This window comes from Ochlerotatus camptorhynchus, unplaced genomic scaffold (genome assembly GCF_037179485.1).
Source record: "Ochlerotatus camptorhynchus isolate MF236.1 unplaced genomic scaffold, CSIRO-AGI_Acam_v1.1 ptg000401l, whole genome shotgun sequence".
Lineage (NCBI taxonomy): Eukaryota > Metazoa > Arthropoda > Insecta > Diptera > Culicidae > Ochlerotatus > Ochlerotatus camptorhynchus.
In genome coordinates, this window is record NW_027040887.1 from 1,680,109 (window position 1) to 1,705,205 (window position 25,097).

The window sequence follows — 25,097 nt, forward strand, 5'->3', positions numbered from 1 at the left end:
CTAATGAATTTGTTAAGGATTTCTTGAAAGCAAAACAACTTTTGCACAAATGACCAATGAAAATCAATTTTTATGCCACCGCCATGTTACAATTAGTTTGCTTGTTTTTTACAATCTTCGATTTTCAATCTATATTTCCTTGAATATAACTATATTTTGGTAAATTAAGCAATGAGCAAACATTAAAATGCTAAAATCATAAAAAAAAATCTCGGCCAAGCACCATCTGAAGATTTTTTTTTTTCAATGTTAAATAATTAGTTAAATCAACGTTTTACGAGGGCGGACTTATTTTTTTTTCGATGTTTTCACGTACATTTCACATAACATTTAATAAGGCACTTAAAACTAGGCCACTTAATGAGAACAATTGTGATATATTTGGATATTCAACAAGATTTTGATACCATCAGTTTCTATTTTAATTATTCAGATAACCTCGGATTCATAAATCCTTTTCTATCTTGATTGATACTAGCAAGCAGCTAGGGGAAATGGCTCGGAAAGGGTTTTTATTGTTGCTAAATTGCTTTTGTTGTAGCTTTCAAATGGTTCTCAATGCGTTCGTCATTCAACCTTTTGCATCAAATCAATCTTGAAGAGCTTGGAGAATACACCCTTCAGAACCTTCTCCAGGGTGGGCCAACTAGACATATTCTAGTCTTAATGAGGCTTTGGTGGATGCATTAATGACAAAATAGCCTTGACCAGGGTTTTATGAATGTTGTTTTATAGTTACTTTGTATTATTTCATAAAACTTAAAATGTTACTTGGGAATGCTATTTGTTCGTCCGGATATCAGCTACTCGATAGGATACCTAGGTAGATATCAGCAGAATCCAGGAGATTCCCATTGGTAAACTTTGAAGAGAATCGCACGCTACTTAAAAGGCACAAAAGACGTGAAGATCCTATACACCAAGAAGGATAATTCAACTGCTCTGGTGGGATATTCCGACGCGGATTGAGCTTCAGATGCTGTAGACAGGAAATCTGTATTTGGATTCGTATTTCAAGTTTTTGGCAGTACAGTTTCGTGGGCCAGCAGGAAACATCAGACGGTCCATCTAGTGAAGCTGAATACGGTGCGCTAAGCATGGCTGTGTCTGAATGTATATGACTGAAAGGAATTATCATGGACATAAAGGTTAAGGCAGTGTTCACTCGGCTGTCGACAAAAGCAGGCCACTCTCGATGTGTGCCACGCGATCGTCTGTTTTTTCGGCAGCAACCATTGTGTGGTCCTTCTCATTGTTCTTCATCAGCAGTTCTTTCGGTCGATGCGTCGTCGACTTTGGAAAGCAACCGTTTCGTGATGAGTGTGTGAGTGCTGACCACGTTTTGTGTCCATTGCTGCAATGGACGCGCTCTGACCCTCGTTGGCATACAACAATTTGCCATACAATGAAACTACTGGAAGCGGCTCCAGTTCTGACGGAGGAGGCTTTTTGGATAGCGGAAGATAAAGTGTTTATTGTGTTGCACCTTTTGACTATATTTTTAAGATGTTTTGTATAGTGACCAAGAATCCTCGGCTCTGTAAAGTTAATTCGGTTGAGCCTTATCAAATAAATTAATAAACAAAAAATAAAGGTTAAGGCATCGGATCAGTCCTTCGCGATCTTCGAGGACAACCACGGGTGTATTTCTATGGCGAAACACATCGATGTCAAGCATCACTTCCTGAGGGATCACGTCAACAGAGAACACTGAAGATTGAGCCAATCCCAAGAAACAAGCAACAAGCAATAAGCAGATATGTTCACCAAAGGGCTGGATACTACAAGATTTCATGATTTTCGGAAGCTCCTAGGATTAACCGATTAAGAGGGGGTATTGATGTAATCGAAATTAAAGCTACCGAAGACTTTTTTAGTTGTTAGCAAGTCCTTAGCAACGCTATAGATTTCAAGTAACAAGTCGATAAAAAATACATTCCAATTGTAACACTCCAAGGTCAGCCCAATATAACAATTTTTATCGTTTATTTACTCTCAAGAAAAAGTTGCATCCAGCTTTCCAAGCTCGGTAATGGCAGCATGAACGGGTTTTATAACGCATTGTTAACTGTACTTTTTGGCACTTTTGACTTTCTCAATTTGTTTCATTTCCGTCTGAACCTAGGAGAAGAAAAGGGAGGAGTGAATTGTGAAAACTGCAGTTAGTGTCAAAAGCTGCAGTGTACGATGCATTTCAATAACTGTACAGGCCGGCAATATCGAGCGTCAACAGCTGGATAGGAATAAGTTATCGTTTTAGGAATAGAAGAATATTTGTATCGTAAATAGTATTTCAAATCATCCTTTCCTTCTCCCCATGGATGAGATTGTAAATCTCCACTAGCCTCGCGACGACCACGAGTATTAGGCTCAATTCTCTTAACACCAGTTTTAAGAGTTGGTTGGAAATGCTAACATGAAGCATTAGTGTGATAATTTATTAGCTAGAGAATGATCTTTAGAAGAGGGTAGGTGGATAGTTCCGTTAGAGTACGGCAGTATGAAAATTGAATAAAAGTTGAAAATGAGCGAAGGGCCATTAATGCGACAGTTTTTAAAGTCAGTTTTAAGATTTTATGTATATACCGTGGCCTCCCGGTAATCTGATTTTTCTTAATCTGAACACTTTTCAGTTTGAAGCCCGCTAATCTGCACGTCATGCTAATCTGCACGTCAAAATTGCTCAAACGTCATCTAGTGCATGGAATAGAGGAAAGCGAAATCGAATCAAAACAAAACAGCAAATAACCCAAGTATCCAAAAGTTCTGATAAAAGGCTATTTGTGGCTTAAGCAGCTTGGCTGAAGGTGGTCTATACAATTCTAATCAGCCTCATTTTTAAGTCGTTATGAAAGTTCCGCTACCATAATTGACGAGCATTGTAAGCAGCTTCTGGCAGAACTTGAACGGAACTTTTAGAAAATAATAAAGAAAAGGTTTTTGGTCCTCTACACCAATTCTATATTTAGTTCGCAAATTTTATGAAAGTTAATTCTAAAGTCAGGTCTTTTTGAAAGTTATTTCTAAAGGCAGGTATGAACGTGTATTGATTTATCAGCATTAGTAGGAGTATGAAGCTGGTTGAAGAATTAAACCCAGTCCTTCTGCGTGAGAACCCCAGCACGAACCGCTATGCCCGGCATGCGATCTACGATTGCTAATCAGTGCGCCACAAGTGTGTTGGAATACCAAGCGGGCAAACACCAATTTAAAATTCATCAAGGTGTTGTGTTTCGTATTCAAGTCACTCAGCTGTCACTGAAAACTCCAACAATAGGCGGGACAACAGCTCACTTTAATATACCTCAGATGACGTAGCGGTTCGTTCTGGGGCTCTCACGAAGAAGGATTGGGTTTAATTCTTCAAACAGCTCAAATTCTACTACTAATGCTGGTAAATCAATAAACATTAATACTTGCCTTTAGAAATAACATTAATAAAAGTGTGAACTAAATTGGTGTAGAGTACAAAACCTTTTTTAATTAATTTTCTATAAGTTCCGTTCAATTTTCACCAGAAGCTGCTTAGAATGCTCTTCAATTATGGTACCGGAACTTTCAAGTTCTTATAACGACTTAAAAATGAGGCTGCTTAGAATTCTATAGACCACCTTCAACCAAGCTGCTTAAGCCACAAATAGCCTTTTATCAGAACTTTTGGTAACTTGGGCGGGTTCGAATTCAAGAAATTGATCTTTATTTTTTATTATGTTTGGATGGAATATGTATGCACTATATAAATATAAGAATTATAATTTATTTTAGCCACTGATCATTTCATAATTACGTACATAAATTTTTGTTCCTAAAAAGAATTCTGCGGATTGCTTTATGTGGGCTATGATGGACCTTTTTAGAGAGAACTTTCAAGTTACTAAGAAGTTCCGCAGGCAACTTTTAAGATACTTTAAAGTTGCTAAGAAGTTCCGTCGGGAACTTGTTAGGAACTTTGTTTTCAGCCTTGCCTGAAGTTCCTAAGAAGTGCTCAGGGATGCTTTTTGGAACGTTTTTTTTTTACTTGAAGTACGTATGGTACGCATCGGAACTTTTTGGAGCCTGAAGTTCCTCGTGTGCTTTCTATAGCTTCTAAAGTAGCCAGCACTTTATGGAACTTGAAAGTGTGTTTTATCGTTGAATGTGGTACTTTTGGTTGCTTGGGAAGAAAGTTCTGTCGGAACTTTATTTGAACTTGATGGAACTTGAAAGTTCTGTCGGAACTCTGTCGGAATTAATGGAACTTGAAAGTTCTGTCAGAACTTTATTCGAACTTTATTGAACTTGAAGGTTCTGTCGGAACTTTATTGGAACTTTCTGGAACTTGGAAGTGGGTTTTATCGTTGAATGCGGAACTTTTGGTTACTTGGGAAGGCTATCATAACTCGCTTTTCTGAGGGTTACTAGAAGTTCAAATTAAAAATAATTCCCGTTAATATGCACGAATTGTCGTTCAGATCAAGGGGGAGTTACAGTAAATATAAAGAAAATTATAACCTGGCTCTGTAAAGAATATTCGATTGAGCCTGTACAAATAAAGCAATTTACATGAAAAAAACATAGTCTCCACATTATAGGTATACAAATCACTTGGTACCCCGAGTAGCACACTTTCATCAAAATAAGTTACAGCAACTTGTTTATGACTGAAATAAGTCGTATATAAGTTTCTACAATTAATTTGTGACAAGCGTGCTACTAGGGACAGTGGTGTGAACATCATACCGATGCATGAAAGATTCTCTTACAGTTTTGTATAACTGATCCGAATCTGTAAGGAAACACCCTATGAACAAATGATGTAATGTGGTCGTTGGAAGACTTCAAATAATCTGGTAAGGTAATCTAAGTTAATTTTATGTAGCCTTTGCCCGCCAACTCATTAAACTTAGAAAGTTGTCTTATGAAGATTCTGTACAAAAAATACTGGATAAAGTTGATTGTTCACCGTAAGTTGGTGTAAGAACTTCCATTACATTTCTCGTAAGAAGTATCTACAGAGGATGTAAAAAATCATGCTTATTTGTTTGGCACATTCCATTTGTTATGCGTGTACGTTGATCGGCTGAGATAAATTTTAATCAATTTCAAATGCAATCAAAACATTCCTACTTGCCTTCGGGATAAGGACGGATCCAGTAGCAGTAGGTGAACTGATTCGGTATTTAAATCTCCTAACCAGAATGACAAGTTATACATATATTTCCAACGGAAATGTTGAACTTTGTCACCCCTGTTTATACAACTGTGGTGACACCATCCTTTCAGCCCCATAGTGATAATTATAACCTAGAGTCGTGCGTTTTCCAAGCAAACAAGTACCGATTACATTGCTGGAATCGCAGATGATCGATTACTGTTAATTAAATCTCGCAATTCGTGATACAATCACCGCGTCGAGAGCCGGTTCTCTGCCGCGACGGAGAATAATGAAGAGAGTTTTCCCGGTCGGAACCTTTTGCATGATATCAGCGACTTAAAGAGCACGGCGGCGGCGGCGGCGGTGAGTGAGCCAAATCAACGAGAGTGATCAACAACGGCAGCGCGGAGAGTAACTCTCGCGATCTCTTCTTGACGGGTCGCCAGGTATTTGGCAAACCTCCGCTGTCTTGTTTATTTATTTTAAAACATGATTTCGACATTGTAACCTGCTCAGTTAGTATTTGCACGTCGTCGCTGTCGGAAGAGAAATCACCTCGTAGTTGTTCGTGGAAGATAGAAGGGATTTTAGTGATCTCCGGTTGTGTACGCGCGTGCGACATTGTAGAGAGTGTGATCATTCTACTTAGTGATTCACATCTGGAAGCCTCATTAGGTAACGGATCGTGATCGGTGGAGGACAAGTACGGAAAAATAGTGTCGTGAAAGTTTTTGTTTATCGGTGAAGAATCTGCAAAATATATTAAAAATGACTGACAACAAGTCAACGATGAAGCGGCTCGATCCGAAGATTGTGTTCTTTGTTCTTCTACTGGCGGTGACGATGCCGCCGCTAGTTCCTGGTCAGCAGTACACCGGCGTTAAATGTAATTAGTTTTATATTCGCTATGTGATTTGTATTTTTAATTCATCTCGCTGAGGGAAGCATGCGAAGCGCAACGATACGGGAATTTCCCAGAAAGTGTGAATGTTTGACGGTTGATTTTGCTGGGTTTGCGAAATGTTCCCATTTTGAATCGTCATGGGAACTAATCACCTGCCCGGAAATAATTAATCCAATCCGTCTCCTATCTTGCAGAACGCTGCTGCCCATTGTCTTTTTTTTTTTTTATGAATTTGCGAACGGGTCTCAACTCCCGAAAATTACAGCTGAATTTATTAGTTTCACATGATTTCACAAGAAAAAAGAACCATCGAAAAAGTTACTCAAAGTCGTCGCTTTTGCGCACCAATCGAGAGTTGCTCTTATAGAGAAGGTCCAAAAACGGCATCACCGCCAAGGACGACATGGTCACCTCTCAGAAGCGGGCTTATGTATGCAACACAGGATGGGGCGAGGAAAGATGCTCGCAGTGAGAAGCACATGCCGTTGTTGCTGTTCTTCAGCGGGTTTCTCGCCTAGCACAGATGCATCCCATCGAAGTTACCCACCTTCGGTCGATGCTTTGAAATTGCCTCACTCACGGTTGCAACGAAACCGTTCGTTGGAATTTGATGCGATAAATTCAAATGAATCTTACTAGGGTTAATTGACCCATTATGGACCCCCTAGAAGTTGCTGTGGCCATTAATTTGAGGACCTTTTAATAGTTGTTTCAGGAATGTTTTTCAATGAGTTGTGCATTTACGACTGATAAGTGAATTAAGTGAATAAATTGATTTTATCCAGGTTAATCCAGGCACTAAAAGTTGATCGTACACCTTTAACAGACCATTCAGGGTTTATTATAAGATTGTTTACATCCTATATACGGTGGATCGTCTAGAAGAAAATCATATTAAACATGCGAGTTCCGCTTTCATTAAACACGAAACAGGCAAAAACACATCTACATATTTCGTCAATATGTCATCTAAAACAAATGCTCCACCAATTAAAAGCGAAGCATGAAATAGTATTCAACAATTATGTTTAATAAATCCAATACAGATGAGTTGGAAAAGGTGTCTTCCGATGTAATTAATCCGCATGTGGCCACTTAAGATTAGAGGGTCCAAAAAAGGCAAATTTACCCTAGGCTTGAAATTTTTATTTTCGGGTGTGATTTGTAAAACTGCGTAGGCAGTTGATCTTCGGATAGCATTTGACATTGTTGTGTGTTAGCAGATAATCATCGAGTGGGATATTTTTTTTTTCGTTCGGTGAAGGATGTTCGGTATCTAACGTCAAGGATGTTCTGCTCTGATGGGACGATTATTTGTCGATTAATGTTTTACCGGTTTTGTTCATGCTATGTTGGGTTTAGTAATATTTGCCGTTTTCCTCGGGTTTGATGACCGGTGATTAAGTGATGTTATGGACTGTTATGTGTAATATGCTTTTTCATTGTTTAGAATTTGTAGATAAACTGAGTTAATGGTTTGGTTTATTATTAACGATTTTTTTTTTTCAGGTCAGTGATTTTTTTTTAATATCGGAATACCGTGCCGATTCAAATTTCGGACACTTAAACTCGAATTTCGGACACTTTTAAAAGTTGATTATCTCGGTCGAATATGATCCACATGTCTTGTAAATTTTAAATTTTTTTGACTAGTGCCCTCCACGATCATCTAACATTATTACTTTGTTTCTAACTGGATGTAATATTTAATTAAAAATGAAAGTGTCCGAAATTTGAATCGTCCGAAATTTGAATCGGAACGGTAGACCATGCATAAAAACCAAACCCAACCGGGAAAATAAAATTCTATCACAGATTCTGTAAGGGACGATTCAAATACGACTTACACTCTTGAGGGGAGGATGGGTTCTAAAATTTGTTGCAGTACGTGTAATAGTGACGTTATATCTGAGGTGGTGATGATGATTTTGTTAAATTTATGTTCGCTAGCGTTTTGAACAAAGTATGTTTCCTCTGGGATAGAAAATTATTTCGTGAAGTTTTATTCGAAAACATTAATTTTGAAAACAATTTGCTTGCACGTTGCAGTCAATTGCAAGAACTGCCATTACATTTCTCGCAAGTAGCATGTATAGAGGATGTAAGAAATTCACCCTTACATTTAATGTACTTGCTAGTTTTTTAGTGTGTTACAATATAAATATCAATAAAAGCTACCTTCGAGTTAGGGAAAACATCTAGCCAACAAAAAAGAGTAGGTTCTGAGACAAACTATACTTTTGATAAAAATTGAACAAATTATCAATAAGTCGGTCAACCCTCTCATGTTCAAATTATGGTTTTGGTCCTGAAGATAATTATGCATACTTTATTTTGATGGCTCTCAAGCCAATATGATTTTTTTTTTCTTGATTTGTTTTCCGTCGATCTTGTTTTCCGTGCTGAGCACCAATGCTAACGACGCCAGGGAGGCAGCTCCCACACTTGGACCATACCTATCGACCCATCAACTCATGAACCGGGGACCAACGGCTTTACTTCCCCGAAGGAAGGCGTGATCAGAGATGTTATGCCTCAGAACATTCCGGTGGCGCCAACTGGGATTGAACCCAGGCCTGCTGGGGTGAGAGGTAATCACGCTTACGACCACACTATCGGCGCCACTGATATTAAAAAAATGATATAAATAATTTTGATCTAGCCCAAGTAAGGTGGTGGAGGATTAACGTCGAATCAAGACGAAATGATGCATCGTAGGGAACGAGCCAAACGCCATTGAAGAAGACAAACAAGAAATAGTGAAACCAATTTGTTGTAATTAGTGAATAAAGACCCGAATAAACCAAAAAGGGTCTATAATTAAAAAAAAAGGAAGGTTGTGGCATAACATTCGATTGTGAAAGAGTTGTTTTGCATTCATGGAATCGCCAACAAATGCAACGTATTTTAATGCGGCTTTTACGAAGATAATTTGCAGACTGTATTGCTTTTATCTGAAGCCATTTTGTTTGATACTGAACCGTTTAATTTTACGACGGCATTAATGGTGCCAAGGCAGGCAATTTTCAGCTGACTGAAAACTTCTGTAATTTCCTGTCGACCGATTTCCGCAGTCCAAGTTTGGCACTGATAGGTACATGTTATTCAGATCATCATGGAAACACAATCTCTGGAGAAGGCGGGTCTGTTTTTATTCAGAACATGACGCAACATTTCAAGAGTCTAATTTGACAGCTTTCAGGACTTCATGGACCGCATTCACTTCATTATTCTCAGGTTCAGTTGGACCTGTTGAACCTCCCTGGAAGTCTGGAATTACATTCCTTTTCCCTTCCGTCGTCAGCATCACTAGAATAACTCCTCCTAGTTCGACCACAGACAAACAGACGTATCACTTTGAATAAAATTATCTTCAAAACATAGTACCGGCAAACATACCAACAAACAATCGCCTATTGAATGAACGACTTCTTGGCGGTTTTATTCAACTGTATGCTTAATAATACTTGTACAATGATTGATCTAGTTCATTTATTTGCAACGCTCAATCGCGTTAGCTTTACGGAGCCGATAATTCATTGTTGTTTGTAGGGGAGGAGCTTGGGAGTAGAGTTTCGTTGTCTTATCAGAGCGATGTCGCCAGTATGAACGGTAGTGTGGTTCTAGATTCGTCTGGAGTTCGAGCGGCTATGTTGTCCAGTGGGCGACGATGAGACTCATCGAGACGGGGGACAAGATAAACAAAAACTAATAAAGAGATACAAAAGACAAACGAATTAAATTATTTTACTAGACATTTGCAGAAACACATAAATCGACTGCATATAGCAGAGATCGCGGGTACCCAACACGTCTCTGATAGGGATATAGGGTTGTCTTCCTTGGGCCTCGAGGGTATTCAAAAGTCGTTCTCTGGCGTCATTATCCGTACATTGCCAAACTGCGTGATCGATGTCATCGTAACCGTTTCCACACCGACAGATGTTGCTGTCCACGAGGTTTATTCTATTGAGATGAGCATCTAGCGAGTAGTGGTTGGATATAAGTCTACTCATCACGCGAATGAAGTCACCACTTAAGTCCAAGCCTTTAAACCACGCTCTCGAAGAAACATTAGGAATAATTGAATGTAACCACCGTCCAAGATTTCCAGTGTCCCAATCGGTTTGCCAACTCGAAAGGGTACTCTGACGCACTAAATGGTAAAATTCATCGTGTGAAATTTACCTGTCATAAAATTCGCCTTCCTGAGCACCCACCTTTGCGTGAGAGTCCGCCTTCTCATTGCCTGGGATTGAGCAATGTGAGGGGACCCATACAAAGGTAATCATATTTCGACAAGCACACTCATCTGCTGCCTTACCTTTGAAAGGAAATAAGATGAGTGCCTACTTGGTTTCATCGACCGAATAGTCTCAATCGAACTGAGACTATCCGAGAAGATTAAATAATAGTTTGCGGGCATGTTGGAAATCATCCCCAATGCGAAGTTGATTGCTGCCAGCTCAGCAACATAAACGGAACAAGGTTCCTGAAGTTTGCGGAAGGTGCTAGAGTTTTCATTGAAGACACCGAAGTTAGTGGATCCATTGAGACGTGACCCGTCTGTAAAATATCTTTTCACGCAATTGACGTGTTGGTACTTTTCAGTAAAAATACGCGGGATAATAATAGTTCGAAGTTGATCTGGAATCCCATGAATCACTTGTTTCATGGATAGATCATATTCAATTGAGGAACTGCTAATGGTGAAGTGAGCACGGTCTGGAGTATAACAAGCAAGACACATATCCGAGGATATGTAGTGGTGGTAGATTCTCATAAATCGAAATTGTTTGTTCAGCTCAAAAATTTCTTCAAAATTTGCAATTATAAGTGTGTTTGTCACTTTGCATTTGATTAGTATTCTGAGAGAGAGCTCCCAGAAACGGTTCTGGAGGGGTGTTACTCCTGCCAAAACCTCGAGACTCATGTTATGCGTTGAGTGCATACAGCCGAGAGCAATACGCCTACAACGATATTGTATTCGTTCCAATTTTATTAGGTGACATTTTCTTGCCGAGAGAAAGCAGAAAGAGCCGTACTCTAGAACAGAGAGAATTGCTGTTTTATAAAGCGTTATGAGGTCTCGCGGATGAGCACCCCACCATGTTCAGCAAATTGAACGGTGAAAGCTGATCCGCTGTTGACATTTTTGCTTCAAATACGTAATATGGGTATTCCAAGTGCACTTTGAATCAAACCAGACCCCAAGGTACTTAAAGACAATGATTGGGTAATGTTTCTGCCCAAAAGATCAAGTTGCATTTGGGCTGGGTACCGCTTTCGAGTAAACACTGCCAGTTCAGTTTTCTGTGGTGAAAATTCTATCCCTAGATTTCTAGCCCAAGAAGACAAGTTATCTAAGGAACTTTGCAATGATCCTTACAAGTCCATGGCATGTGGGCAGGCCAATGTAGTTCATTTGCTTTTCCGACAACAAATTGTAGAAGAAATTATTTAAAATTCCAGAAAGTCCACACCTGTGCAGATTGTCTGACAGAATTTCAATGGAAACTGAATCAAAAGCCCCCTTAATGTCCAAGAATACTGAAGCCAATTGCTCCTTGTGCGCAAAGGCCAGTTGAATATCTGTGGAAAGCAGCGCTAGACAATCGTTTGTTCCTTTGCTCTTGCGGAACCCAAACTGTATAGTAGATAGTAAGTCATTTGCTTCGACCCACTGATCGAGTCTCCGAAGGATCATTTTCTCCATCAATTTCCTAATGCACGAAAGCATACTTGTACAATTGTTAATAACAACTTCTGTTTAGGCTTTCTTCACGCAAATCTGGAGAATTTATTCAACCACAATATGATGAAAAACGTCGCTAGAACTATTCCACAGCCGCAGTCAGTTTATGAGCAAAAGAGGGACGCACATTTTTGCCTGTAGACTTGGAGACATACTTCAAGTCTCCGCGTACATCGTACGGGTTAGGCAAAAATGTGCGTCTATCTTTAAAAACTGTCGCATTAATGGCCCTTCGCTCATTTTCAACTTCTATTCAATTTTCATACTGCCGTACTCTAACGGAACTATCCACCTACCCTCTTCTAAAGATCATTATCTAGCTAATAAATCATCACACTAAAGCTTCATGTTAGCATTTCCAACCAACTCTGAAAATCGTTAACTTCGCGTATGAAGTAACATAAAAACACTTTGAATTGAACACAATATGGTGTTGGTTAAGGTTTGTCAAGAATCTTTTATTCGACTTCCATGAGTTGTAACAGAGCTTATTCAATCATATTTTTTTTTTTACTATTCAGCGTTTATTGGACATCTTGTTTCCTTAAACAGCGATGATGTATACGTTTGATTATCATGTGAAGTAACGTTTAAATTAGACACTATTATAGCTAGCAGTTGCCACAAATCGTCGATTGAAGTGATTGTTTACAAAAACAGATACGTCGATTTGAATAGCTATGCTTGAATATATTTATTAAACGATTATTCAACTGCAGGAAAAATAACTCGAAAATAAAGAACGGTAGAGACCGACAGAGGTTGCCTTTTCTTTAGTGATTGTTTTCATTATTTCTGACGAAGCACGTACCACACAGATATTAGAAATTTTATTTCATGCATATACATACATGTCTGTTTTGCATGGGTTTCGAACCATGTACCATCCGATCACCGGCTGTTTGCCTTGCCATCTGGGCTATCCTGGAAACTGATTAGCTATCAGCACTCCCGATCGTCCCAAGGTCCAATGGGAATCATTAATTCATTCATCGTTGTTTTATATGAGACCAATTCTACCTCTTCACCTTTCCAATGTCCAAGGAAAGGATGCTGGGTTATTTATTAAACTAAATCAATGAATTTGTTGTCGTGAGTGATGTGATGGATGATTACGATTTAGAACACAAATAAAAAAAGGGTTGAGCTTGGGAGTGAATGTGCGACCTTCTACTTGGAAAGCGCAAATGGTAACCACTACTCTACTGATTTCGTATTGTTGTTAGAATGAACCAGTGTTGTGGAATAATGAATCTAATACGTCGTTTATAAAGCATTGTTGCATAAGAGCTATTTTGCTGACTGTATTCACCTTTATACAGCAATATTGTAAAGCAATGCAATGAAATCTAATAATGGAGCGAGATAAAAAGCATTTAATTAAATCAATTAATACAGTCGAATAAAAGCATCAATGCATGTACTAATTACACTTATTCAGTTCGTTATAAGATCAAACTTCTGGATTTGAAACAGAAAGACAGTCAACGTTTATAAAGCTTTTAATAAGTAAATTAATCATATGAGAGCAAACAGCGGAATAAAGGCGCATCTATAGAGCTTTCTTCGACACATAATTCGACATCCTCTTTTATTCAGCATTGTACACTGTTATACAGCATTTATTCAATATGTATGCTTATTTATGACTTTGAATTGTTTGTTGGGATCTCTCGCGGGCTTCTCGCGGAAAACAAGCTTGCTTGCTGATGCGCAAAAAACGAAAAACTGAATACATCCGGAGAACTTCGAGATTAGGGCTTAATTGATTTTGTAAACAAATATGTCCATCATCGATTTTTAAATAATTAAAGCTCAATCTCGAAAACTAACAACACAAACAGGTAAAGAAATGATACATCTATCATTTTATTTAGTTTGTTTGCGAGATTGAGTTTTCATTCGCGAGCAATCGGCGATTGATGTGTTTGTTTACAAAAGCAATTACGCCCAAATCTCAAAGTTTTCCGGATATAGAAACGTCATAGTGATCCGATGCCAGCGCTGCGTCGAGTAGTTCGCGGAAACAATAACATTCGAACCAATCGTTAAATGCGCTAACGATGATCCAGAATAAAGCGTTACGTCTGTTTGTCTGTGGTTCAACTATCCTTAGGCATTTCCTTGTGGTTCCTTGAAAGCCCAACCCGATTAATTTTTCACTGTTCGTCTCGATGCGGATCCATCTTTTTAGTTTAATTTGTAAACAGTAGAGAATTTGTTGATACTCTTTATTCACATTTACACCAATAGACAACAGTAGGGTAAACGCTACTATAGTTGCGGTACGTTAGAAGCGTTAGGTTCCTATAGTTGTGTATTGAGTCTCCATGCACACATATAGGAACCTAACGCTTCTAACGAACCGCAAATATAGGAGCGTAAATCCGAACTGCCGTGCCTTACGCTTAAATTTTGCACAGTGGTCTCATCGACCTTATTCGCCGCCGAACGCCACTTAGATTTAAACTGCTGCTGTTTTTCCATGGATTTATAAGTTTTTTTGAGATTCCGTTTGACCAAGGCCCAATACCGTTCGATAGGGCGGAATTCTGGGCTGTTGGGAGGGTTGTGGTCTTTGGGTACCACAACCTCGCCAAGTACGGCCAGAACAGCACAGGTCTATTATGTTGCTTTAAGAATGGTAGCAACCGCTTTTCCAGGCACTCCTGGACGAAGATATCTTGATTGATGGTTCCCGTAGTATTGAAAATGCCGCTTTTTAGACCACACGTGCATATGGCCTGCCAGACGAGATATTTTTCGGGAACTTCGATAGTTTGATGGTTTTGAAAATTTCAGCCACCTTCCCTTTTCCTGATGCGGTATAAAACTCCTGTCCCGGAAACTACTTGAAATCCACCTTCACATAAGTTTCGTCGTCCATGACGACACAGTCGAACTTTGTGAGCATATTCGTATACAGCTTTCGGGACGGCTGCTTTGCCGACGTGTTTTGTTTGTAATCTCGATTCGCCACCTTCACTTTCTTAGGCTGTGTTCCATTAGGAAATTTTTCACTTTAATTTGACACTTCAAAAATAAATTTAGATGTTCGAAAATCTCTCTGTTGTTGAAAGGCCGATTTTCAAGAAAACATCTGTCAAAGTTGATTCCTTGTCTGTCAGCAATAAGTCTGCTAGAATAGCAGGTTTATTTGAAAATTTTCCAGCTGTCAATTTTAAGTGAAAATTCGCCAAATGGAACACAGCCTTAAACGTCGACAACCCGGCTCGTTTCTTGGCCCACTGCACAGTAGTATGGGAGACATTGAGCTTGCAAGCGACGTCCCAGATGGAGAGGTTAGGATTCCGCTTATATTTCACCGCCACCTTCTTCGTCGTCGCTGCCACGTCCGGATTACGATTTTCACCGCTTTCAGGCTTCCTGGCGGTCGACAGACGCTCCCCCGAACACTTTTAAAACGTTTGACACGGTCGATTTGGCCACATTCAGCAATTTTGCCTACTTGACGAGTGAGAACGTCGGATTCTCTTGCTGCGCGAGCAAAATTTTGACACGCTGCTCCTCTTGCTTGGACGACATTTTGAAAACTGGAGAGCAAACGGTGAAAACTCATCATAGCAAACATTGTATTTACACTCAACTTCCAAATGCAGCATTTCAGGTTTTTTATGCATTTTTAACAGAAATACACCAATTTGAAGATGACCATTTTTTTGCGCGTTCCAGACCTTATAATTGCTTTAATAACTATAAAACACTTTTATGGAGTATTTTGTCGAGACATCAATCAACAAACACTAAGAAGGTTTATGATTGATTTACAGAATTGTTTCATGAGGGGATAGAGTGCTGCATTAAATTAATTTTAAAAACCAGACAAGTTTTGACTTAATCGTCAGACTTTAAAAGGTGTTTAAAACAGAAAAATGCTGAACTACTGACCAAGAATGTTTTGCAATCTTAAATTTGGTATTTAAACAAAAAAAAATGTTTATTGCTGTTATAAAACCATGATAAATCAGAGTGAAAGCCAAAAAGCTGTTGAAATGTTACTTGGGAGGTCAATGAAAATTTTCTAGAGCAATTTTGTAAAATGTGATATGAGGGGTTCGGTGGCCTTAGAGCAACCGTTTTTGCTTACTGAGCAGAACATCATGAGTCTAATCTCAAGCCCATCCACATTCAAGATTCGTCAATCGTTTTATTTGTTAACATGACTACATGGTAGTAACAGCAACTCGATGACTAAAAAGGAGCTCGTCTGCCTAGTGGCAAACGTTTTTGCTGACTAAGCAGAAGACCGTGGGTTCAACTCCAAGCTCCTTCGCGTTATATGATCGTTAGGACACCAATTCAGCTTATCGTTTTCCAAAACGAACCCTACTGCGAACCCAAACCTATTGCCCAATATCCCAGTGATTCCTCGTGGAAGTGCAAAGGTGTTCTCGGTTTCCATCGAAGCGAGTGTCACGTCAATACATTCCAACCTCTCCCTTTCTTGACCAGTGTTCGGGCGCGGCTGGCGCTGGTATTGTCTAGTTTGAGATCACCAGTTTTTGCACACTGAGGATGATTGCTAGTCCCAAGCATCGTCTATTGGTTCTCTGTGTAATTACAGCTGGTCTTTCAATAACAGAGTAGCAACCGTGGGCGGTCAATCATGTTCATGCTCAGTAACGACATACATCCTTAAGATAGAATTGAATTTTGTTATGGTTCTGGAGCATGGATAATTTCTACAGATTTTAAACTTAGACACTATTTGTAAATGTTCATTCAGAAATGTTCAAGAATCTGAATCCAAAATAAATTTTCAAGACTTCGGACCAGGCTTCCAAAAAGTACAGCCTCCTTGCGACAGTTGGTGATGATGGTCCCACCTCTTACCCCTACAAAGGTTTGAGCTGGACGAGTTATCTTTAAGATAATTAAATATAAACATTTTAACCAGGTTTGCAAACAAAATCGAGCTGGTTACAATTACAGATATAAATGTCCTGTTAAATATGCTATAGGCATCAACCAAAAACATTCAAAGATGTAACTAGTTATTAAAAGTCCAAGTATAGTCCTCGACAATACTTCCATTTACACGTGACCTGGGATTTACACGTTTAAGCTTCCGCAGTGCCAGGACTATATCCAAGGAAACGACTTCCAGCCAACCCTTTACTAATTCAAGGCTTTTGCCACAATTTCCACGTATTAGTCATTTATACCTGTATTCCGCGCGCGAGGCTCAAACCATCGTAGACTACTCAAAGCTATTTTTACTATTACTACTACAAAATCAAAAAACTAAAAATCCATCATCACCATCGAGGCAAACAATGTAGTTTTTTGTATATGCTACACCAATTACTAAAATGTCTATATGACAGTCTCCATACAAAATAATCCGTTAGAGATAACTTTGTCAAGATACATGATTTATCCATTCATAAAAATTTAACTGCTCAATAAACAGCTTTTACATGTGAAATGCAGCGTCTCTTGAATTCTGTAAGTGTAGTTGCACGCTTGATGTGTCTAGGCATCGAATTGAAAACATTTATACCTTTGAAAAATAATGAATTTTGTGAAGCATTATTCAAAAGATGTGGTGTTCTTACTTCATCCGCGTTTCTAGTGTTATATCTATGAAAATCACTTCCTCTTTCAATCCGATCACACAAATATCGAGGCAGCAAACCGTTAACTACTTTAAAAATGAACACCATAGTCAAAAACACAATTCTTTGCTTCACTGACAGCCATTGCAAAGCGTCCAGCATAAAAGTTGAGGAAGTGAATCTATTACATCTTAAAATCAAACGCATTACTTTATTCTGCAAACGCTGTAATCTCGATATTTGTGTTTCATTTTGGTTTATACCTGAATTGACTGTTGCTTTGTGTGCTTTACTACCGCTTGCTACCGTACGTTCAGATCTGAATTCGAAGTGTATTGGCAACAGCGCACGCACCAACGAATGAAAGCTGTATTAGAACAGTCGCATCTATACCCGCTTTGCTAAAATCATCGTGCTTGGAACGTAGTGAACCGAATGGGCTGTATTTATACATTTCTTTATGACCAGGTTCTCAATTTTTCTGTCGTCATAACAGCCTTCACAAACCGACGACATCCCTCAGCTTACCCAAGTGGCTGTCACGAGACATTATATACAATTGATATACGGCAGTAGAGTATGGAAGAAACCCAGAAGAATGATCCCGAACAGATATGTCGGCCGATGTCGGATCAATGTAAAGTCAATTTACGGTCGACGTCGGCCAAATGTCGGGTCGATGTCGGGTCAATTATGTGTTTATGTCGGGTCAATGTCGGGCCAACATCGGGTTGGGGTTTGGTAGAAGTCAGGTTGGTGTCAGGTAGGCTTATATTGTTCGCCGGAGACCGTGCGTTTTTAAAAAAATATCGGATGAAAATTTTGCAATGGGCAGCACGAACGTGATAGCAACCGAACGAGCTCCGGCGCCACACTGGTAGCACAGAACAGAAGGGGAAGTGCAAACAAATCGGTGAATCAAAAAGTGCTCGTTTTTCTGCTCAACGAGCGATGTGATGTGGTAGCGTTCCACATAGGCTTTCTATGTGCACTCACACTATCATAGCATGCTGCCTATCTTAACTGCAGGCCGAAGATGCCTTCTACCGCTAGGTGCGCTAGTGTTCACAAATGACCAGTGGAGCCACTTTCTGATTTGAAGTTCCACTCCTGTGCTGGTAGTGTAGTAGCAGTCTTACGACATACAAACAAAATTTCAAAGCCAGCAGCAACGAATCGGCAGTTTGACGGACTGCTTGTTGTATGTACGAGGAACGTTACGAATGACCATCCGAGGCTGTCATAGCCGAACGAACAAAATATATGACTAAGAACGAGCTGTCGTGTACTGCACAAGACGGCAACGTTGCATGTCGTATAACAGCCTCACTGTGGGCTGTCGCTTATAGCTCAATCTCAAGGCTGTCGTAGGAAAAAGAAAGCGACAGCCGTTGGAATACTGTCATGAGGCGGTACTTTTGGTATGCCTGCTTCGGACATAGAATAAATTCCAACAGGATAATTCCAAGATAGTTCTGAGTAGAACGCCGGAATCCTGAGTAGGATTCAAAGTAAATTTACAAGAGAGCTCTGTGGAGCATTACAAGGTAATTCCAAAGAGACTTCAAAGAGAATTCTGACTAAACCTGTAATGCAATTTTGAGAAGAATTTTCTAATGAGATCTGAAAGTGAATTCTAAGGAGAACACCGAGGTACTTGTTGAAATAATGCCAAGTGAAAAAGGAGACTCCAAAGTGAATTATGAAAATAATTCAAGGAAAATTCTGAGAAGTTTTGAGGAATGTTTTAAGGGAATTTCCAACGAAGTTTTGAGATAAATTTCAATGGAATACTATAGAGAGTTTCAAGGTTGTTCCTGTAATCACCTTTAAAAATTTAAAGAAGAGTTCCTAGGGAAATGTGAGGAACACACAGTTAAAAAAAGATGTGTAAATTTCTGTTATTATGATCAATGGAAAATCATTTGCATTCATTTTGTGCATTGATTTACATTCATTTGCCCCGAACTTTTTTCATCAACAGAATTTCTCAAAATGATGTATGAAACTTTTGTAGGTTTTGCTATTACCTACTATTTTTGTAAACAACCTAAATCCGTATCTCTTGAGCATGACGAATCATAGCGAACAGAAGCCACTTACTGTTTTTTGGAAAAACAGTAACAAGTTCTGATGCATAAGATATACAGATTTGAGTTATGGACAAAAGTTGTAGCTAATAACAAAATTTACAAAAGTTTCAAGTTAAAAACAACATTTTGCGGAATGCTGTTGATGAAAAAAGTTAAAGGCAAATTAATGTAAATGATTGCATGAAATGAATGTAAATGATTTTACATCCATTTTTCATTTTGGATCGTGTAAAGTTATGAGACATTTCATACATAGCTGAAGGCAATATTTCAAACAAGTTGCTAGTTTACGTGAGCAAGAAGTTTACATGCGGCTGCGTGCATTGATGTTTACATCACCAATAAAATTCCCAATTTTTTTTTTCTGTGCATGCCAAGGAGTTCATGGAAATTTAAAGAGAATTCTGAGGAGAAATATTTTCAGGGGATTATTTTTAAACAAATCGTTGTCAAAACATTCCAAATCTGACCACTGGAGGCGCTGCTATAGAAGAAATAAGGATTCAAAGTGGACCAGATTTTGTTTCCCTGTGCTTCTCTGAAATCATACGAAGTTCCTCGAGACTTCACTAGGCTTCTATAAACTACTATGAAGTTCGCTACACCTCTACAAAGCAGTGATGGGCAAAACACTGGTACAGCACCGGTACGGTTTTCTAAAGCATAACCAATGCACAGTGGTTTAAAAGTGCAAATTCGTGAACTTAATTGTTTTCTGAGATGTACGTACGTTTTAGCATTAAGGTGTCTTCAGAAGATTTTCATAGTTCTGGATTCCGCACCTTTTGGAATGTTCGCCTTAATTTTTCTTAAGGTGCAACTGCACTTCAAAAAACTAACTTTTTTATATTAACAGATATCGAGATGATGTCTTCTACAAAGTTGTAGAACTTCCAATTTTAAGAAACTTTGCTGAAGACATCAAGTTGCCATGACTTCATTGTATGAAGATATAAGAGATTATTTGCCAGTTGCACCTTAAAATCAGTTGTTTGAGTTTTTCTATGTCTTATTCACGTTGTATCTCTTTGGTGTGTTCTGCAAAGTTTTAGATAATATCTAAACACACAACTTTTCTGAAGACACCAAAGTGCTATGATTTGATTGGCGAGAGATACAGTGATTTTTAAGCAAAAAATCACCCTTTTTCAAAAAACTATAACTAAGCTGGCCGCAAATTGCCGCAATTACAACAAGTTTCATTTGAAAGCTCAGAATTTGTACTTGAAATGTTGTGGAGATCATTAGTATCCGTTAGTATCCTGGAAACTGTGGTGGATTTTAGTAAACAAAGATTTAAGATTTTTGTATGGGGTTATTCAAGTAAAAACGATATTTTGCTAACTAAAAATGGTCTTGATTTTTTGTTTAATTTCTAGTTTGTTTTTACTTATTTTAAACTAACATAAAAGTTTAATAACATGTAAGATTAATCAAAACATAACACCGAATTTAAAAGTGATGTTTTTAATACAAAAAGATTTTGACATCCTCTCTTACACAATGGACCCTTTGATATCGAGCTTGGGAGATTCGACTGTAATTTGTTTTTAAGGAGGAAAAATGACCAAAGCAAACTTTATATTGTATTTGAAAAAAAAATATAGTTTTTCGGCTGCTGTCGTAAGACCTGTTACTGCATTTCAAGTACCAAGAGAAGATCAGAACATCGTTTTCAAGAAACATCCATCGAAAATGTCCAATTATTCATCAGGTATTGATTTTAATCTATAATGATAATAATCTATAAGTTACAAACTGATAGTTAACATAAACTAAAACTTCACCTGCAATTATGCAACTTGTTTACCAAAAAAAAAACAAGTTTATCAGCAATATTTCAGCGAGCACGTGCTCATCGAATCAACACTACTTGCACTCCTTTGCCCATTATCTTCATGCGTTGGTAAACACTGCACAGAGAATGTCACGTCCCATTTCTCATCCCCGATGGACATCAATTGCAATCGTTTTAACCACAAGCCGCCTTCAACACCAGCTTTGACCTCTGACTCGCACAACGGTGCTTTTTTTTTGCTGTTGTAGTTATTATGCGTGAGTGCTCATACCTATATGGTGGTAAGATCACCAACCTTCTCAACTCAGTCGTCGTCGCCGTCGTCGTCGTCGTCGGTGACGAGTTGAAGGTCAATTTAGAAAGCTTTATCCATAAATTTGCATTCGTCTGTTTTTAGCTGTGCACTATCGGCTATACAAAGTTGGGCTTTGAAATGTTCAGAAAATGGCTACAACCCTGCTAGTGATATGCGTTACAACCCACCGTCCATTCATGCTTTCAGAAAGCATGAAACAAGAAAGTCATTAACTAGGGTAGATGTACCAGTTATGCGAATCCCATAGGCCATAATTGAAACGCACCATAATAGGAACGTATAGCCATAACTGGTACACCCACCGTAAATCAACCTACGTCATACTAAAGCCTGCGGAGCGGTGAGCGATGGAACCCAGTTAAGGACAACTGTCACCAATCCGCCAACCAACCCAAGTGAGTCGAGTGCGTGAGATTATGTTGTTCCGAGAGCCATTTAAGCACCGTTGACCACCCAAATGGGAACAAGAAACATGCTTGCTCGAAAGATCAATCGATCGATTGACTCTCGGGCTGATTGTATCTGTACGGAGCGCGAAAGTTGATGATCTTGACCGATACCTACTACAGATATTTGCAACTTGATTGCGGGCGGTGCCACTTTTGATCGTAGCGCAATTTTTGATTCGAGATTTATATTCAATCATATTTAAATACAAGCGATTGGTCTTAAAAAACTAACAACAAATTAACATCTAACGGTCTTCAGCATTGCGTTGCACTCATTGGTACTCCGAATTGTTATCCGAATCGGCTGGAATTCCATATCGGTGGGACGAATGCGGCTGTTCAACGGCGTCCACCAGGATGGGCTTCTCGTTTATCACACAATTGCCCTTCTTCTTCAGCACCTTAACGATTCGTTTCTGGGGCTTGCAGTGCAGTTCAACCCGTTCCTCCAGCACGTAACCACAGTGGCACTCTTCTTCTTGTTTGACAATTGGTAATTTCTTGATCGGTGCAGTGTACTCGTATCCAACGGCGTGAACGTACCCGATGACCAGGATCAACACAGCCAGCAGCAGATGGAAATCTACGAAGAACTTCATGTTGTCTGGGGGTTTGTTATTGGAACTGCTGCACTGCTAGACTGTTAAAAGGGGTGAAGGTTGAATGATGAACTCCCAAACTAAGGTGGAGTCTTTTATACTAACTCTACCATTCTGCACAGCTAAACCCTATCGGTCAATGAAATTTAGTTGAGCCCATTGATAAAAACGTGCCCAGCTTAGAATTACCGAATACAAATCAGGTTAGCTTAGAACGTGCTTCGATAGAGGAAGAGTAATGGTTTCTTACTGGGTCAATCGTAGGAAAAAGTAAAAGCGTACAGTTTGTTTATTAATTTTCTGTATGCCGGTCATTCACACGATCAACCAGAAAAACAGTTGAATGTATTTACAAAGATAAAGTGAAACAAAGTATTTTTATTGCTTGGGCAAAGATTATTATTGACTCGTGCATTGTTATCAATAATGTTGTACTAGCAAAAGGGTAGCATTGAATAGGCTCTCGTCATTTCTGCCTTGAATGATATTTTCTGGGCTGTGGAGTCGAACATATTTTTGGCCAAAAGAAGTCGGAGTCGAAAAAAAAGTACCGGCTCCAACTCCGACTATTATGAAACATAAAGTTAGGCTAGGACGTTAAGTTAGTACACGTTCAGTTTTTGGGCTCATGCCAAAACCATTCATTTTCCATTATTTATTTCAACCATTTTTATAAATTCAGTGCCAATATTTCAAAGGGGCGTAATTGCATTTGTAAACAATGGCTTTAGCCGTCGATTTCTCGTGAATAAAAGCTCACTCATGAAAAATAATGACACCAGCAGGTAGATGAATGTTTCCTCTACCAGTTAGCATTGCCATTTTGGAGAGGTAAGAGAGGGGGGGGGGGGTAGTACACTAAATGGCACTGCACTTTACGATACCGGTCTACACGGCCGCCTGATTACGTCTGCTCATTAGAAGGTTTTTGTTTTAGAAGATGGCCACTCGCATGCCATTTGCCGATCATTCTCCATTTTTAGCTTAAGGCTACGATTTTCCTCCCTTTAGTATAGTTCGAGTGTTTTTGCAGCGGTACTAACCCTCTCGCTGCTGTGTGTGCCTTCTGGGTTTGTTGTTAAAATAGATGAATTTTCCAAACAACAACAACTCATACAGACGAAAATCCACGGATTATAACAAACTGGTTACAAATTTGTATCTATTTAACCAGTAAAATGTGTAACGGTAAACTGGAAATGTTTGAAAAAACATAGCTCAGCCATTTATTGACGAATTTCAAATCGATTGATGTCATTTGAAACTAAAGACTTTCACAAATTTCTATTGATAAATTGCTGAGCAATGATTTTTCAAACACGTTGCACATTTTCCGGAGGCATCGTGCTCGGAGTGTCCAAATCAAAGAAGTGTTTAGAAGCAATGTACACGACGCCATTGATAAAAGTGATTCATTATTGTGTTAAACGTTGTATGTAGTTGATTTCGATCGAACTTGATACCATTTTTGTTTCAAATTTTGTTCAATTCCATTCTAAGTTATGGCTTGTAGGGGAAATGGCTCTAATGTTGGCCTATGGATCTAAGATTAGGCCCATCGCTAAAAAATTGCTATTTATCAATTTTATCTAGATGAACGCGTCTTTGGGCCGGTACTAATGGATATTTGTGGTCACTATTGAAAATTTATTCAATTGCTGAAATTATGTATGGGCCCAAATTAGGGGCATTCAGGCCGGCATTACATCCATTTCCCCTATCTAATACAATTGTAACCAAATTTTTCAAAAAGTTGACAATTCAAGCTGTGAGTAATTAAGATAAAATGATGCATCAAGCTCTTCAGTAGGCTGATATAAAGTTTAAAATGTTTACTTCATAGTGCTTCAACGGTTCCAAATCGGTTTCTCATTAACCTTATAAAATTTGAACTCATTTGGTAAGAAATTGACTTGCCATAAGACATTTATGTGGAAATTACAATGGGAAAACCATTTGTTGGTCATTGTCTTCTAGCCTATTACAGTACTGGGCTAATGTTCTATAGCTATTCTTATTGGAAATTTGAAACGTGCCAGTGCGGTGTTACTCCCAGTAGTGATGAGACCCCCGTCTCCAAGCCTCAGGGTCGGCACACGCTCGTGACAATTCCGCGAACCAAGAAAACACTTAAAGTTCACTCAAGACAAACTCCCTCTTTGTTTTCTTTTGTTAACACTCACTTCCTTCTCACTTCACGGACGGTCTAGATTCTAACGTCTCCCACTTCCTAAATTGACTACTCCTACCTTGTGCTAGCACTACTCTTTGTTTTTTCTTCGGGGCCCCTTCACCTGCCACTTCCGTCGTCGTCGTTGTTCCTCTCCTTCCTCTAGTACCGCTTCACCTTCTTGAGCCAGGGGTGGACGCCTCTACCTGTCCCGTACGCCCCTCGAGTATGGTGACGGACTCGAGGCTTCAACGAACTACAAGCGTACGTTGGCTTGCCTGGATTGGTGGAGCATACTGG

At 39.0% G+C, this 25,097-nt stretch overlaps 1 protein-coding gene across 1 annotated transcript in view; it reads left to right on the forward strand.

The window, feature by feature from the left end:
• Positions 1-5,652: 5,652 nt before the first annotated feature.
• LOC135710730 (calcium-binding protein P-like) overlaps positions 5,653-25,097 on the forward strand; it is a 48,126-nt gene continuing 28,681 nt past the window's right edge. The window contains exon 1 of the mRNA XM_065233391.1: positions 5,653-6,020. Within this exon, the coding sequence (XP_065089463.1) occupies positions 5,903-6,020 (118 nt within the window). The 5' untranslated portion in view covers positions 5,653-5,902. The remainder of the gene's footprint in view (positions 6,021-25,097) is intronic.